Raw genomic sequence first — 17,356 nt, 5'->3', positions numbered from 1 at the left:
ATAAGGTGTAGAAACCTCCACAAAGGCTTAAAATGAAGTTCCATCCTTCCACTAACACTGTACAAAACTTCAGGGGTGAAGGTCAACTTTGAGTATGTTTTTTTTTATTGTTGAATGATGAGTGTCAAAATGACAGTTCAAAATTTTGGACGCCTAATATGGACCACTTATAAAATTTTAAAATAAACATGCTTTCACATTTTTCAAAAGGTCATATTTTTTGTAGAAATGAACAAAAAAATGTATTCTAAGCAGTTCAGGTTAATTTTGAATATTTTTTTAAAAATTGTTCAATGACAAGTGTCAAAATGACAGTTCCAAATTTTGGACGCCTAATATGGACCACCTAAAGAATTTCAAAATAAACATATTTTTACATTTCAAAACATCATATTTATTTGTAGAAATGAACAAAAAAGTATTTCAAGCATTTCCTTTTTCAGTGGCTGTAAAAAATGAGTAAAAAATTCAATATCACAGGTGGTCCATATTAGCGCACCCAATAAAAAAAACTTTGCACCAAAAATTTCTGCACATACCTCATTTTTAGCAAAAACTAATCACTCCAGCAGAAACTATGTCCTTTTTTGATATTCGTGTTTGCTGAAGCTGTTTAATGCAGTGATGAGTAGAGGTTCGGGCTCTCGGCTGGTACTGGTGCGATGGCTACTGGAGCACATGTCTATTTTTGTTTGCTTACATTACGTAGGGTCCTGTTATTCCGCAGTAGATGCACTCATATATATTCTGGGATGATAGATGAATTTGTCGTTAAATTTTCCCATGTGTTCATTATTTTTAGCTTATAGTTTTGTTTTATACTCTTTCATTTGCTTAATTATGTATTTATTTTTTATTTTTTGGTTTGTGTTGTTTGTTTCTCTTTCTTTTTTTCTTTCCTCCTTCAATTTGTTACATTTTTTTCACATGAACAATGTTACCATGGAGGCCCCCTCGCTCGCATAATTGCGCATAGGGGGGATATTTTGTAATTTTGAAATATTTTTAGAAATAAATAAATATTGATTGATTGATTGATGGATTGATAGAAAACTGAAAAAGCACAGTTTTTTTATTGCACGGTAATTTACAAAACTTTTTCGATTAATAACATACACCGACTTAGGTATCTATAATTCCCCCTAATCGAGGATCCATTTCTCCCTTCCAAGGGCACCTTCTGGGGCTAGAATTCTTTCTGAGTAACTCGATTCAAAATGAAGGTCTCTGCTGAATTTGATCAAAATCCACCGGACTTTTTTTTTCGCGATTCACCCTGATGCAGGTACAATCAAAAAATGTTATCTGCCCTGCCTCGATCTATTTCAACGCCTTTGAAAACAATTTGAAAGCAATGGAGAAAAATTGTAATCTCGTTATAGAGATTCCGGACCGTTCCTGGATAAGAATATCACTGTTCTTTAAGGCTTCCTTGTTAGAATACTCCTCGTCCTCGTCAGTAAAAAGGAACTTTAGAACGCTTTGAAAAGCATGTTATCAAAGATACGGAAACTTCACCATATTTCTGGATGGATACTGTACTCGCTCCAAAAGCTCAAAAGCAAAAGTATGAAAGATGATAACGGAACTTATGTCAAGAAGGATCAAAGCATCTCTGATTCGCCATCGCCACGCACAAATTGGTGGAAAAAATTGCGTATTCTTACGCCACCAGCCACCATCGTTCATGCTCGTAGTTAAAATATGTAGATCGCTCGACTTGCTCTAATACGAGTATTCAAAGGAGCCTGCTTCAACTATACTAAGAAAGTTGCCAACTCGCTTTAAACTCGACGCTAACGTCTGTTAGAACGTGACTCTTTTCCGTATTCAAATCTGCTCGCAAATACTCTAAATCGACGCGGCGCGATGCGGCGTAAAAAACACCGCAAAAGCGTCTATCTCTAAAATTTTGTAAAGGTGAAACTGGCGTAGAATTCATAAACGATACACGTATAGGTATCTATTTATCTCAACTCTAGGTATCTACCTGCAGCATTAAACGTTCGCTAGCTGTTTCCGCAACGCATACCCCCATTGTACTCCACTCCACAATATGTGTAAACAAACGACCAGATCCTCTCTTTAGGTGTATAGTTATACGAATAATAAAACAGAAACGTATAATCGAGATGAAAAATTCATCCAAATATTTATCCCACGGCGATAATACGAGTACGAGATCGGCGACGAGTCTGTTGTGTGTTTATTCGACGACCGCAGATTTGAGTTTCTTTTAAAAGTGCCTTCGTCTTCGGGTTAAACTTTGCTTTGTTCCATTTTCAAGTTTCAAATAAGTACGTCGTGGTCGAACCAACCGACGAAATTTAACGTACGAATGGCCAGCGATGGTTTATTTCTATATCTACTAAATGATTTTTCATCGCAGCCATAACCTTCTTCCTCAAAGCTATGGTTGTTTTTCAAGATGTTATACGTGCCTGGTTTCATGATCTAATGCTTTTTGCAATTACACGTATTATTTTTCTCGAAATTTGATTTCTCCTCGCAGCCTGAATCGTTCAATATACTAGTAGGTAGGTATTTCAAAAAAACCTCTTTCAAATTTTTGACATTTTGCGAGCTTTCGAAAGCTGAAAATGTTGCAGATTTATCATTTTGTTCTGAAAATCCGAGCTAAAAATTTGACTCGGTCATTGTCATCGCATTGACGATGGTCGATGGGTATTCGTTGATTCGGTAATTTAATCGAAATCAACCGCGAAAAGTATACTCGTACGAGACAAAGAGGGCACCGAGAGAAAGACCTGGTTGGAGTGCAAACGTTCAAACCCATCGTACTCGTACTCGTATCTATAACGAGAGGATTAGGTGGATTAAACCGCGGTCGCGATGACGCGATCAAGTTTTTTTCTCTATTTCTGTCAGCTTTATAATCGATATGATTAATTGTTTATTTTTATCGCGCATCGATTTGTCGACGTGCGATAGCGACGTCGAAAACCACGATATTTTGCCACTATCGACATCGAGTGATGAATGGGAAAGAGGGGTGGGAAAGACAATCGAGAGTATCGTTTCGTATTGCACGTAATATGTACGTCGTATTACGTACTCGTATATTCGTATATACGTAAGCAAAAGCATCTCTGCATTAGGTACACCCAAGTATCGATATTTTTCGTTGTTTTTTCTTTCACAAATTTTTTATGAAGTGTATTAGGCATCGCATTAAATCTTGATTTTATTTTTGGTACTCGCCTGTTCGGAAATTTGAAAAAATAAACTAATAATAATCGATCTGCGGCCGTATAAAGGACGAAGCAAAACCTAAAATTTTTCTGCTTATATTTTTTTTACAAAATTTCTCTAATATTAAATGCGTACTTTCGTAGAAAAAAGTCTTCGAAAAAGGTTTTAGTTTTAACAACCTTTTACTCTGGTTCAAATTTTCGTTCATTTTTCTCTCTCATACACATAGGAATTTATAAGGTATGCCTGCAGCCTATTAAAGTACGTGCCTACTGCACATCTGCTTCACGCAGCAGGCAAGCAAAACTTCCAAGAATTTCAATAAATTCCTTACATTATGGTAATAAAATACGTCCTACCTCTACCTAGATATATTTGCTCAGAAAAAAAAACAAACACGAAAATATCGAATATTTTTTGCGATTATTTGCAATTGCAAATGCTTACGAAAAAATGTTCATTGTGTACAATGTACATTGTGTGGCTAACTGGCTATTTTACGTGAATCCATTAGATGTACCTACCTATGTAGATGTATTTGCAGAGGGTTCCAAGACGAGTAAGGGGCACAGGTGTAAGAGGTGTTATAACGGGCGTAATTACGTATATTATGTTGTTTTTAGTGTCCATATCCGTGCTTGAGATAGCTTTATGGGTTTGATAACCAAATGAAAAATAACAGTAAGTATTGCCAAGTGTGTATAAATGAAATTTGCGTACTTACCTATGGTGCACGCTGCAATTTGTTAAACGTTGATAAATCACGAACGAGAAGACAATTTTTCTTTACACGAATCCATTCCTCATTCGTTTCGCATATTTCTACAAAATGGGCCGACTAAATTGAACTTTTTTTTCTTCTTCTTCGTACGCTTATTGCTTACTTACCGAAATGCGTAGGTAATAAAAAATATGGTTGGTGCGTTATACCCAGCCTATATGAATACTTACGAGTGCTATACTCGTGTGCTCGTATATAACGTGCAGGTAATTTAGTCACTATAACGTTGAAATATGCCTGGTACCTCTTCCTTTGTTTGCAAGCGTTTCTCAACTATGGTAATATTATAGAAAGAAAAAAAACACTCTTTCGTTTGAAAGTTACTTTGTTTCTCTCGCACTCCGTCACCCTCATCTTTCTTTGTTTTCTAAAGCAATTTGTAAAAATTTCTATCAAAAATAACCTATTGTAAGTAAAAATGAGAATTTTTTCATTCGTCTGAAATTGAAAATTTTTTCGCATCGTTCGAGAAGCTAACGCTAACGCTTACCTCTCAAGAAAGTCCAAACATAACCTAATATGTATATGAGTTCAAGGAACCTTAAACTTGAACTTTGAGATTTGATCAAGTTTTCTCGAACATTATTTTTCAATTCACGGAGGTACCGCATGCTTTTCTGGATTAGTGGATTTCAGTATTTTTTAGCTTCAGGGTAGGGTAGGAAGGGGGTTGGTGCCATGAAGACATGAGATTTTGACAGGGTATCTAACAGGTAGTGCAAGTAGTGAAAAAGTAGTGATTTTTAAAATGGGTAGTGAAAGTAGTGAAAAAATGAAAAAAATTCGAATTCGTTCCTTTTTCTCGATCTTTATTCCGTAGAAAAGAGCTCATTAGTCGACTTTTTTAGAGTTTGAATTACACATTTTTGAGAGCTTTTGGCCTCGCTTCGCTCGGGCTGTTTACTCTTTTTCCCCCCTGAAAAACTATTGCTCAAATTCGAGAAATGTTCAAAGTTTGAATAAGAAAAATAAACTCCTCCCTGCATGAAGAATGTTTAGGAAGTTTTAAGGTACCCATGTTCTTTCGATCTAATTTGGTTTTGTTCAAATCGGGAAAAGTGAGTTTAAAAGGTACGGTTTTTATAATCACATCTTCGTTTATTTGGCGAAAAAGGCAGTTGGTATAGTTAGCTTACAGTTTGATGCAGTATTCGTATAAGTAATTTGTTCTCGTTAGGGAAAAAAAATTGAGAGATTGGTATTTTTGCGAAACGTCGCATGGCGTTGTCGTTTTTGAACAGAGAGCTGGGAAGATACCTATCTACTCGTATAATATATCGCAATCAAACGAAACGGTTTAGTGAGATTTTTTTTACTTTGGTGGGTGGATTTGGTATATCTATCGGTTTGCGGTAATAAATGACTAGCGATCGCCGACTCGGATCGGATATACGAGTAGACGAGTACTATATAGATTCCTCGTACTTGTTAATTGTTCGCTATGCTCGTAGCAACTAGCAAGGGTTGTGGGGTATGTGATCATAGGAGTCTCGCGTGTATACGGTTTTATAAATGATTTTTATCGTGATATATGAACACGTAACATGTACGAGTATTCTGCGGAGAAGATTTGCCCAGCTAAAGTTAACTCGGCCACATTTCGGAGCTTTTGATAAATGGTCACGGTTTCTCGAATCTCGATATGATAGACGTGGTTCTTGGTTAGTTTCATACAGTCAGAAGAGACGATCGTTATAAATGAAGTAGCTTTTGAATTTACAACTCTTTCACGTACCTAACCTATACTATACCTACCTATAGCCTACCCATATGAGGGTGAACTTGTGTCTGTCATTCGTCGTTCCAGCTACAACTACATTATACCCATATCCATATAGTACCTACCTGCTTTCTAACCTGTAAGCTCAGTTAGAGCACCTTTGTTTGTAGTGAAATCAAACGTGAATGGTACGTGGCAGTCGACTCGTAGTCGTATAGGTGAAATGAATATGTAGGTACGAGTATTAAAGAATTATTCGCAGGTAACGCTTGAAAAAGAGATGCGTGTCTCGAGTTCATTTATTATAAAGAGACATAGATGTGCTGTGTGTCTTTGCTTTTCCTCGTTCGCAACCTTTTTCTTCATTCTTCGTATTTCGCATTTCTTCGTCGTTAGAAATTTTCCGCAGGGAGCGAAATAACGACACGAATATTAGAATAGACGATTGGGTGCTGGTGGAAGAAGTTGTCAATTAGTTATTCGGTGCCTTTTATTTAGGTACTACTCGTATTTGTCGAGAACATTTTTTAAATGAATCCGATAATGTCTATTTTTTCTAATTTTCTCGCAAGAGTGCCCTTCGAACTGGCACTCTCCGATTTAGACAGACGGAACCAGGCTACTAGATCGAAAGAGTATGCTCTAAAACCTACGTAATCAAATTCAAAATCTTGAAATTCATTTTTGGATTTTTCGATCCAATTTGATTCGACCAGATCTATTCAGATCATAGAGTCTCTGATCAAAATAGATCGTGTTCATACCTAAAAGAACACGAGGGGGACTTTGAATTTTCAGGTGAACCTCAAATTGGCCATGAAATAGTAAAAATTACAATTATACGTTGGTACGAGTAGGAAAATATACGTGTGTGAGCAAACAAAAATCATTTGCAATCGAAAAAATATCCTTGAAATGTGGTCGTTCGAGCTTGATACAGATGATGCTACCGGTGTGCTTGCAAATATGTATACCCACGTTATGCTGTTAAATTATCAACTCATAAAATAGACATAGACACGTTATGCGCGTGCGCACCATACCTACCGCACAACGATGCTTTGAAAAATTAATACCTACCTAATTAAGTACCTACGTACCTAACGAGCCCGAATTACTCGTGCTGAAAATTACACACACTGAGCATTTACGCCATAGATAGATGTATATTAATGTGTAATTTCTACATTGGCCGGCCGGCTTGTCGGCTTGCATAAAAAAAATATAAGTAGTTACAAACTACCTACAATCGTACGAAGCATATAAACACCTATACGCGGTAGTTATAAATGAAAATGGTAATCGCGAATCAAACGAGCGAAGCGCTCGAAAAGCTCGTGTATACCTACGAGTAGATATAGGTAAAGATATGTGCTTCGATGAACCAAATAAGGTACTTATACTTACGAGCATTATAAGGGGAATTTTCACCTAGAAGCCACTCACTTGGATACCTCGTACTTGAAAATTTACAGCAAAGATTAGGAAATAACCATATTACAGTTTATTATTCGTTGCTTTCCTCAAAATTGGTAGTTAGGTAGGTAAGAAACTCGTACCCAGAGCTTATTGAGCTGACTATTTGACGAATATTGCAGCTTCTTTGCGGTTATTAATGCGATAATGGACTTCCTGTGGCCAATACTTATTCTCTACTCTGAGAAATTTCTTGCTTCAGTTGCTTCCTTTAGAAAGCAGTTAAGGGTCTTAGAACCTGTGCGAGAGATCTACGCAGTTACAAAGTTCGAGTCCTAAGCCCTGTCGCAATCGGTTCTCGGCACTGTGGTAGTACCATATACTCGTACCTGTGTTTAATGTACGACACGGCATAAACGTCGCTTTTAATTACGAATAGAATCCGCCATCCGCATCGGCGCCCAGTTTAACAGTATAAATCATTCCGCAGTTGACATCAACCGAGGTAACACTACATCAAATAAAAGCTACGTATATAATGTAGGTATAAGTAGGTAACTAACTTGGTGATGTTAAATATCGTGCAAACTCCTGAAATGGAAGTTACTTGCTTATGCGTACGAGATTTCCAATTTTCAATACGAAAAGTTGTCCAACAAGCATAACAAAAGCGGGACATTTTCTCAAAAATTTATTTGGATGGAAGGGGAGGGGGTTCAATATTTACTGTCAATTTTTTCACTAGGTAGGTAGTAGGTACCTTACCTACTTGAGAAAACACTTCAATATTTTTTTTTAATTCAAAATTTTCAAATGTTTAGATCTTCCCTTCATTTATCACGACTTGAGAAACATTTTTTAGAAAGTCAAATTTTCAAAATAGGCATAGGAAGAATAAATGGAAAATTCGAAAGTTTGATTTAAAATACGGAAAGACATCGACATTGCAGAAGGAGGAAAGTCTCAAAATTTTTGTTCGACGATTAAAAAATGGAAAAAAGTACCTATTAAAAATGGAAAAGTTGACTACTACTAGTACCTCGAGCGAGGATGAAATATTGACGATGTCGATATTCGTCGCCGAAAAAAAAATGACATACATACCTATTTTCGTCGTCTTTTCAACTTTGCTTTTATAAAACACATCTTTGATTTCATTGAACGTTAAATTATCTGCTCGAAAAGGTTTTCTTGTACAACAATAACTTTGATATTGAACTTTATAAGGTGTTTCCAGCGCCAATCCAATACTATCGCTAGATGGTGCTTAGAGGGTAGGGTATAGTTAGTAGTTGTGATATTCGTACAAGATTCCAAAAATAACTCGACTGTTCTACTCGTATAATAACGATTTCTTTAATTACAAAACTTATCGAATGGTGAACGCGAACCCTTTATCTCGAAAACAATTTCAGACTAGATACATTCGAGCAGCGAAATCGTAAATAAAAACCAACCTGCGCAAACTAGGTAGGTTACCTTATACCTATATACTCTCGCAAAAGATACCCATTGGCATTACCTACATCTCGTATCTTATACGTACCAAAATAGGTATGGTATGGTATGGTATGGTACACCTTTTTAGACGTCACTTCTAAATGTTTCTGTGTGAAAAAAATCCTTAATTGCGGCCGTGTGAGAGAAACGATTTTAAAACTTGGCACCGTGTAATTTTGCTGGTGTACCTAATCGTAATCGTAAACATATCGCCGCGAATATAAATGTATAACTTAGCTTAGCTATAGAGATTAAATAAAGCGAATTTCATTTACTCGTACAATACTCGTAAGTTGAAAATATGCGCACTCGGTGTTCGAGCAAGTGCATGTTTATATTTGCGTTGTTACTGCTTACAAATAACGTTGACGGACAAAGCCTCGATTGATGAGTAATTAATTTCAAATATTTTCTTTTTCCACGTGCTGCGACGCGGTGTTGCGTCATAAATTTACCGAGTGCGAAATATGTTTCGTCGCTTCGCGCCAAGATGAAAAATACAAAAAATTCCGCAAAATAAAATAATAATTCGAGGTCCCTGCGGGGTGCAGCGCAGTTCAACGTGTGCGATAAAATAACAAAATTTGGACTTCGGATTTCTTCCCAAAAATGTGGAAAACTGCAACAATCATTCCAATATTAAAACCTGATAAAAACCCAAATCTTGCATCTAGTTATCGCCCCCTTTTCCTTAACTTCAGTTCCTTGCAAAATACTTTTAAAAAATGGTTATTAAACGTCTTAATTGGTATATATTGATTCCTCAAACTCTCTTAGTATTTATCAGAGTGGTTTTAGAAAGAAAAGATCTACCCTAGACCACCTCTTTAGTCTCCAAAAAGAAATTAGTTCAGCCTTCCAGAATAAATAAAGTGTTCTTTAAGTCTTTTTTGATCTTGAAAAGGCATTTGATAAAGCCTGGCGTTATGAAATTCTCCAAAAATTACATTCCATTGGAATAGGAGGACATTTGGCCTACCTACTTTATTCAAAATTTCTTAACAAACCGTACTTTCAGAGTGAGAGTTAACAATACATACTCAGAATGTTTTGAAATTGAAAACGGAGTACCCCAAGGTTAAGTTCTTAGCACAGTTTTATTTATACTTTTGATTGATAACATTTCCAATGTTGTTTCTAGACCCATTTCTCTGAGAATCTTTGCTGATGATATTAACATTTCCTTTCGTTCAAATAATATTCAACTAGCTCTTCAAGTAATCCAAGAAACCCTTGAAAATTTGAATCATGGGCAGATTCTAATGGTCTAACTGTCTTCAGAGTCAAAAACCCACTTTTTACATACTTTTCACCAAAAAAAAAAAAAGATTCCTCCAGATCTCATTCTCGACTTCAAAGGACACTCTTTAGAATTCAAAACCACTACTAAATTTCTTGGCTTAACTTTTGATAGAAGACTAAATTGGACTCGTCATTTCCTAAAAGTAAAATCAGATCTCATGAAACACCTAAATCTGTTGAGAATAATCAAAAATACCAAGTATAATCCATCTTGCAAACTCCATAGTTCACTTGTATAAATCTCTAATTCGCAGTAAAATTGAGTATGGAAGCCCATGTTTTGCAAATATCTCAAATAAAACTTCAAATATCCTAAAAACAATTCAAAACTCAGCCCTAAGGATCTGGTATAGGTGCTCTCTATTCCTCTCCAATAGATAGCATTTATTGTGAAGCAGCAGAATTACCCCCAGATTTTAGAAGAACTCTCATAACTAGGGCAACCCAATATATTTTATTGAATGTTTTTTTGTTGCACTCCGATTACAAATGTAACAAAACCATTTTACGTTTCAGAAAATTGCCTTTCATTTAAGACTTACTTCATTTCGAATATTTTCGAATATTTTGCCTTAAAATGAATATTTTCACATATTTGATTGCTATTTGAATATTTTTGTCTAAAATTACCACATATTTCACAATTTATCGAATATTTTTGAATATTTTGGAAATTTTTGCATTTTGAGAATCGCAACACAGGAAACGTCATTTTCACAGAATGTTGAAGATGAAAAAAATGGCTCTTTTTAAATGATGATGATATTGATGATTGATGAAATGATGATGAAGATTGAATTTTAAATTAAGCTTCTATTTTTTTTCTTTTTTTGATGATCAATATAGAATTTTAATTCCACAATTTTGTTCCATTTTGCAAAATTGCGAATAGTGCATATGATTTAGGAAACAAAACCCAACGATGTAGCCATTTTTGTAATGTGATTGTAAAGGCGAGTGAAACGATACCAAATTTGATGTCGAATATTTTTGAATATTTTAGGGGTAATCGAATATTTTTGTTGAATATTTCACCTCAAAAAATCAAATATATATTGAATATTTTACCTTGAATGAGAGCATATTTTGGGTTGCCCTACTCATAACAAACAAATTCATCTCAAATGCATCCACCAACCCTTCCTATCGACTCCAAAACTCAATTAACCCGCCAAACCCCCAACATTCTGACCATATAGAAGGACCCATTTCTAATTTCATCACAATGTTGAATGATCTTCAAATCAATCCTAAAACTCTCATCCAAAAACCGATATTATACCCCCCCCCCCCATCATTGGCTTCTAAAGCCTCTCAAGTCAATCTACAGCTTATTACGTAACTACTCAAAAATAGCCACTCTCCATTAGTAATAAAACAGAACTATCTTTAACTCTTATCAGAATACAAAAAATTCAATCTTTGCTTTACAGATGGATCAAAAATACCAACACTTCACTCAGGATATGCCTACTCTATAAATGATAGAATTTCAAATTTTAAAATCCATAACTGTTCTTCAATCTACACCGCCGAACTCGCAGCTATTTTCCACTGTCTCTGTGATATACTCACTTATGAATCAGAAAATAAGTCCTTCTTAGTTCAAAGTGATTCCCTCAGCTCATTAACTGATATCCAAACCTTTTTTCCGATCACCTTCTAATTCAAAATATTCATAAAACTCTATTTGACTTACAAAATTCAAACTTCTTCATACAGTTTATGTATGTACCCAGCCACGTTGGAATCTTAGGAAATGAAATTGTAGATATTAATGCAAAATCTGTTACCACCCTTTCTCCCCTTACATTTATCACAGCTGACGACCTCAAGTCTATCTTCACCCAAAGCACACGTAAGAAATGGCAAAACTTTTGGTCCCTCCAAACCACAAACAAGCTCTTTCAACTTAAAAAATCAGTCCATCCTTGGAAAAACCTCTCCCACTCAAACAGACTTGAAGAAATCATTGTAACTAGATTGAGAATTGGCCACACAAAAATCACACACAATCACCTCTATGAAAAGGCCCCAAAACCCACATGTCAGTTTTGCCTTCAGAAATTATATCTGTCCAACACTTACTATTTCACTGTCCCTCCTTACATCAGCACAGACTATCCCTACAAATAGACGAAAGATCCCTATTCATACCAGACGACCCTTCCGAAATTAAAAAATTCTTAGATCTAATTTAAAAACTTGACCTTACCAACTCTATTTAAATCTCACACGACGGGTGTAATAATCAAGTAATTACAAACACCCCAAAAAAAAGAACTTAGGTTGTTGAAATGTAGGCGGAAAATAACACTAGGCAACGGGAAATTTTTGTTATGGGTTTAAAATGGGCGTAATCGATAGTTTAGACCCTAAAACAAAAAATATAGGCCATTTTCCTCGAGTTGTACTCTTTGTAAGACATTTTCTCAATTTCTTTATTCCGTAGCTGCGTAAGATTTTAAAAGTTTTAGGGGTGGACGAAAAAAATGGTCGAAGACAGTGATCGCTCATTTTTTCGGAAAAAATTCTATGTACTACAAAAAATGGCCTCCGGTAGTTCTAAGTGTAGGCGTAGGCATAAAAAGAGTTATTTTTTTCGAGATTTTCTCCTCGCAGAAAAAAAAATTGAGGAATACCTACATAGACCGACAATAATAAGGTATATTCGTACTTCATAGCCCGATAATTTACTTTGTTTGAAAAAATTCTCGTTCAACATTCAAAGGTCGTCTTTTGAATTTACGAGAGTACGTGAATGTAGATGAATAGGTATATTGGTCGATGACTATCATTCGAGTACCCATACATGCTTAGCTCAGCAGTCAGCACGAGAAGAAATGATATGAAAGGGCAAAAGGTAGGGGGGTATGTTTTATGTTACCTACGAAATGATGACGATTGACGAGACACGATGCGACGTAGCGTTAGCGCAATTTACGTCACGTTGGCACGAGGAAAGGCGCTAACGTCGGCTTCGTCATCGGCATCGGCAGGCACTAGGCAGTGGTTTTCAAGTGTCTGGTCTCTTCATGTCAAAATGTTTATAGGCGTGAGATTTGATCGCACCGAAATTGTTGATTTAGGCACATGTATGTATGTATCTTGTCCACGGTTGTACCGAACAGTCTCTCGAGATTAAAGCTTCGAGAGTTGAAAGAAAAGCGCTACATCGTCGAAAACAGTATTTTCTTTTCCTGTTTCGAGTACGAGTAGTTTCTTTGATTGGCGCGTGTGCGATCGAATTTTGCATTCTAGGCGAGTTTCTTTTGCCAAAGAAAAAATTTGAAAACTGCGATGATGATTATACCATATGCACTTTTCGAGCTACGAGTAATTAGTTAGCTGGTATTCGGTGAAAATCGAGTGTGTCATTTTCCTTGCTTGTTAAAAGGATAGGTATAATCGTGCGGGAGGTGAAGGGACGAGGATTCATTCGCGAGAATGGGATTTCTTTTTTGTTGGGTTGCGGTTTAATCTTGTCATCGTGTGTGACAGTGACGGGGGGAATATTTTTTCTATCGTACTCGGTATCGTATTATAATTTTTCGTAAAACCCTCGACTAGGTTTTTTATTTATTAAAAGACTGCTGAAGGCGGTGAAGGCACATGCGATATGGGACGTGGTGTAGATCAGCGTGTCACGTAAACTATATGTAGGTATAAGTGTACTCGTATATGTAAGTACACTATACACTATACAGTGTATCATCAACTCTATAAAGCGATATGTTTGTTGCGGGTAGAATACACGATGCCCCTGCGCAATTCATTACACGAGCTTGTAGCGTGTAGCGTGTACTGCATAGACATAGACATAGACGTAGACGAGTACCTTATACCTAGTATGGTATATGTACTCGTATGTGTCATACGTACCTACGTATGATACGAGGTTCTAGGAACCTAGCTAAATTTTCAGTACATATGCTGAAAATTAAGCTCGACAGTATAGTGACCGAAAAATTATACCTACCAGCGTTGTAAATTCGTAGTATAATGTATCCATTCGCGGCGATAGGTAGTGTTTTTTTTTTTTTAATCTAAAGGTAGGTATAAATAACTATCGCGTCGACCAGCTTATCGTAATGGATGGTTGTGTTTTTTTTTTCTTTTTCTTTTTCTTCCTCTTGCGATAGGAAATATGCATAATGTAGGTGACTAGGAGCTCGTATTTCCTATTCGACATGTACACTTACTCGTACATGTTACTCGTATACGTAAAACGTGGTTGAATTTTTTTTTTGTGGTTACGTTCGTGTCGTTTTCGTTTTGGTTTTCGTAGTATTGTATATACGTATAAGACGCAAATTTATACGTAGGACGAGCTTATCGAAGGTTTTTGAACTCGGTCGGTTTGAAAATCTTTTTACAAATATTTGAAAGTGTTGGCCGCTTTCGCGAAATACGCTGCTTTTTAAGGGTGCTCGAATTTTTCGAGTGGGTTTTTCATCGTGTTCACGTTTCGCAACTCGGCGAGTTACGTACGAGTACAAGTAGGTAGGTACCTACTACATCGCATCATGTGAGAAATTTCACGCTCGGTCAACTGTGTGCGCTGCTTTTGCTATTGTTTCGAATACTAGGTAATATGGTACCTCTACCTACCTAAGTTCTTATTGTTTTAGTGTTGTGTGTACTTACCAAGTATATGTGGTGTATGTGAATGTGAATGTGAATTGTAATGTGCGACGTACGGTCTCGCTTTGGCTTGGGCTTCAGCTCGAGTGAACATTGTGCACTAACTTTGAGTCTTTGCTAAACCATACGGGTAAGAGTGGTTTTTCATTTTATAAGCGGGTTAACGTTTTTCAAATGTGAAAATTGAAAAACAAGCTTTAAAAACCGTTCTGTTCTTCGCTTGAAAGAGCGAATTTTCAGCAATTAGACAGTGGGTGTTTTTGGTCGCACAGCTAACAAAAGGAAAAAGGGCGAATGAGGTTTCTTAGAGACGAATTATACGAGTATAAAATATCTACCTATTATAGGGTGGCTCCTTCTCTATACCTTTGAAACTGTTTTTGTGATTTTTTGTTGGTTTTCATCAGAGGTCTGACGAAGTGATATGTCGTGGAAGGGAGGCCCGGGTGAGCCTGGACTTTTCTCAGCTTTTTTCGCCTGATTTTCCCAACTGTTCGTCACAGACCCCCCCTCCCCTCCCCTCCCCAGTCTTTCATGATATGTGTAATTAGCTTTAGCTAACTGCGGTTCGAACAAATTTCGAAGGAGGTGTTCGAATAAAAAATGTTGAATAGGTAATTTTAAATGTTCAAAAACGACGTTTTTATACGTATGTACTTGACAAAAAATTTGAATGGTTCTATTGCAAGGGTAATACTAAAATTAAAATTCGCCATTTTTTTCGTTTTTTTAAAACCTGTTCGGTTTTTGAAAATCAAATTTGAAAAGAGAACAAAAAAAATTTGCGATTTTGACTGAGCGAAGCGAAGTCGAAAGCTTCAGAAAATTTTCAATTTGCGAGGTTTGTACTAAAAAATCATTTTCAAGATACGAAATTTCAAGGCCAAATTTTGTGCTTTTTGGTATTTTTGAATGAAATTTTGCACCTTTTTTCGTTATTTTGCATTTTTTTTTCGCAACGGTACCAATCCTAGGCAAAAGCTCTCGAAATTTTACGATTCGTTTTTTTTTTTAGGACACAACTTTTACATTTTCAAAAACAACCAGTTTTGACAAAAATTATAAATTATTACTTATTGTTTCCGAATTTTTGGCGAAAAACTGGACCTTTTTTGATAAATTAGCAGAAGTTGGGACTTTCTGGCAGTTTTGACTGCAATGAATTGGAATGACCTTTTTTTTTGGTAAGTGAGAAGGCAATTTTTCTATACTTACTTTTTAATTTTGGTCGGAGAAGGGAAAAGAAAAATGATCTGAACCGAGCGAAGCGAGAGTGAAAGTTTTTGAATAAAGAAGTAAAACCGATGTTTTTTTTTCTTTCCAATTTTCTCAACTTTTTTCAACTCGACCGATTTTCCTCAAAAATTCTCGACTTTTCGCCTAAATTTTTCCTCGTTGGGCACGTCTCTGATTTTGATAAAATGAAAAATTTTCTGAAAATTGGGGGGGGGAGCAGGGAGGTTTCTTCTTGGAAAGAAGGCTCATTTGGAAGAGTTTTGGCCAGGGAATGCAATATTTTCACAACTTTCTCGAGAATAAAGATTTTCTCTCTTTTTTTCAAGTTTAGTAGCTTTTATGGGGATTAATATTATTTGAGATATTATGAGGGAGGGTTTTCCTTGAGATTCCAAAAGTAGAAGTAAACCGTATTTTCAATTACCCAAATAAATTCGAGTTATGGGCTCCTCGTAGAATATCAACGATACACTTTCTCTATATGAAAAGGTACTTGGTATTTCTTTGAATCAAATGTTCACGTAAGATGTGCTTGAAAATTTCAATATTCGGTGAAAAATGTCTGGCGTTCGCGTGCGAAATTTTTTTCTCAGTAGATATGTATCGTGAAGAGGGCATAATCAGTCCTCGATCGTATCGCAAATTGCGCTTATTATTTGTACATACGTAAATCAATGAATACTTTAATACACACTTATGCATACCTTACCAACCTACGAGTAAATGTGCTGTGTGCAAGAAACTCATTTTGATCGAGCACACGAATATTTCTAATGGCTTAAACTATAGGTAGATGATGATCGCGCATTATCTTGTTGTACCTAATAATGGCGTAGGTAATTTGAATCGTGAATTTTTGTTGTTGTAATTTTATTCCTATAGACTAATGTGAATTTTTTTTCTCTTTTTCTGTTACAGTCACGGAGAAGATTTAATCGTAACACCATTCGCGCAAATATTAGCCAGTTTAAGAAGTGTACGCAATAATTTCGTTAGTTTAACGAACGTTCCAACGCAAAAGTGAGTGTTTTACTACGTATCTATTTGTCTTTATTTTTTCGCTATTTTTAACGTATAAGTACGTACCTCTACCTATACCTATTGGCTATTTTAACAAATTATTTCTGTTGATTTTGCACATTTTAAAATAATATCTACTGAAGCACTGTAGCCGCACTTTTTTGGCTTAAGGTACCGATGCCATCATTTTTAATGGAAGGTTTTTTAAACCGATTCGAAAAATATGATTGAAATCCAAACAACGTCTCATCTTTCCCAGTATACATACGTATATAGGACGAGTGCTCTTCGTCGATTCTTGATTCGTTTTTGACGTCCAAAAAGTTTCGAAAAAATGAAGAGCAAGAAATGAACGACAGAAAAAAAAAACAGAATAATAAGAACTACGGAAAACGCTAACTGAAAAATTTATCGTCGTAATTAAATTGTACCTACATAACTACGACGACGGACGCGAACGTTTCGAGTATTCGAGTCGATTAAATTGTGTACTTTAATCGTCCATCGCGACTGTCATTTACGGA

General features: G+C 36.0%; 1 protein-coding gene across 8 annotated transcripts in view; it reads left to right on the top strand.

Annotated features, from left to right (window-relative positions):
- The window catches only part of dnc (phosphodiesterase dunce), a 474,861-nt gene that overhangs the window by 347,008 nt on the left and 110,497 nt on the right, over positions 1–17,356 (top strand). For all 8 annotated transcript variants that reach the window (XM_065356110.1, XM_065356111.1, XM_065356107.1 and 5 more), the window contains one exon: positions 16,731–16,832. In XM_065356110.1, the coding sequence (XP_065212182.1) occupies positions 16,731–16,832 (102 nt within the window). The remainder of the gene's footprint in view (positions 1–16,730; positions 16,833–17,356) is intronic.

Source organism: Planococcus citri, chromosome 3 (assembly GCF_950023065.1).
Source record: "Planococcus citri chromosome 3, ihPlaCitr1.1, whole genome shotgun sequence".
In the NCBI taxonomy this organism is placed as follows: Eukaryota; Metazoa; Arthropoda; class Insecta; order Hemiptera; family Pseudococcidae; genus Planococcus; species Planococcus citri.
This window is presented reverse-complemented; position numbering and strand designations above follow the sequence as displayed.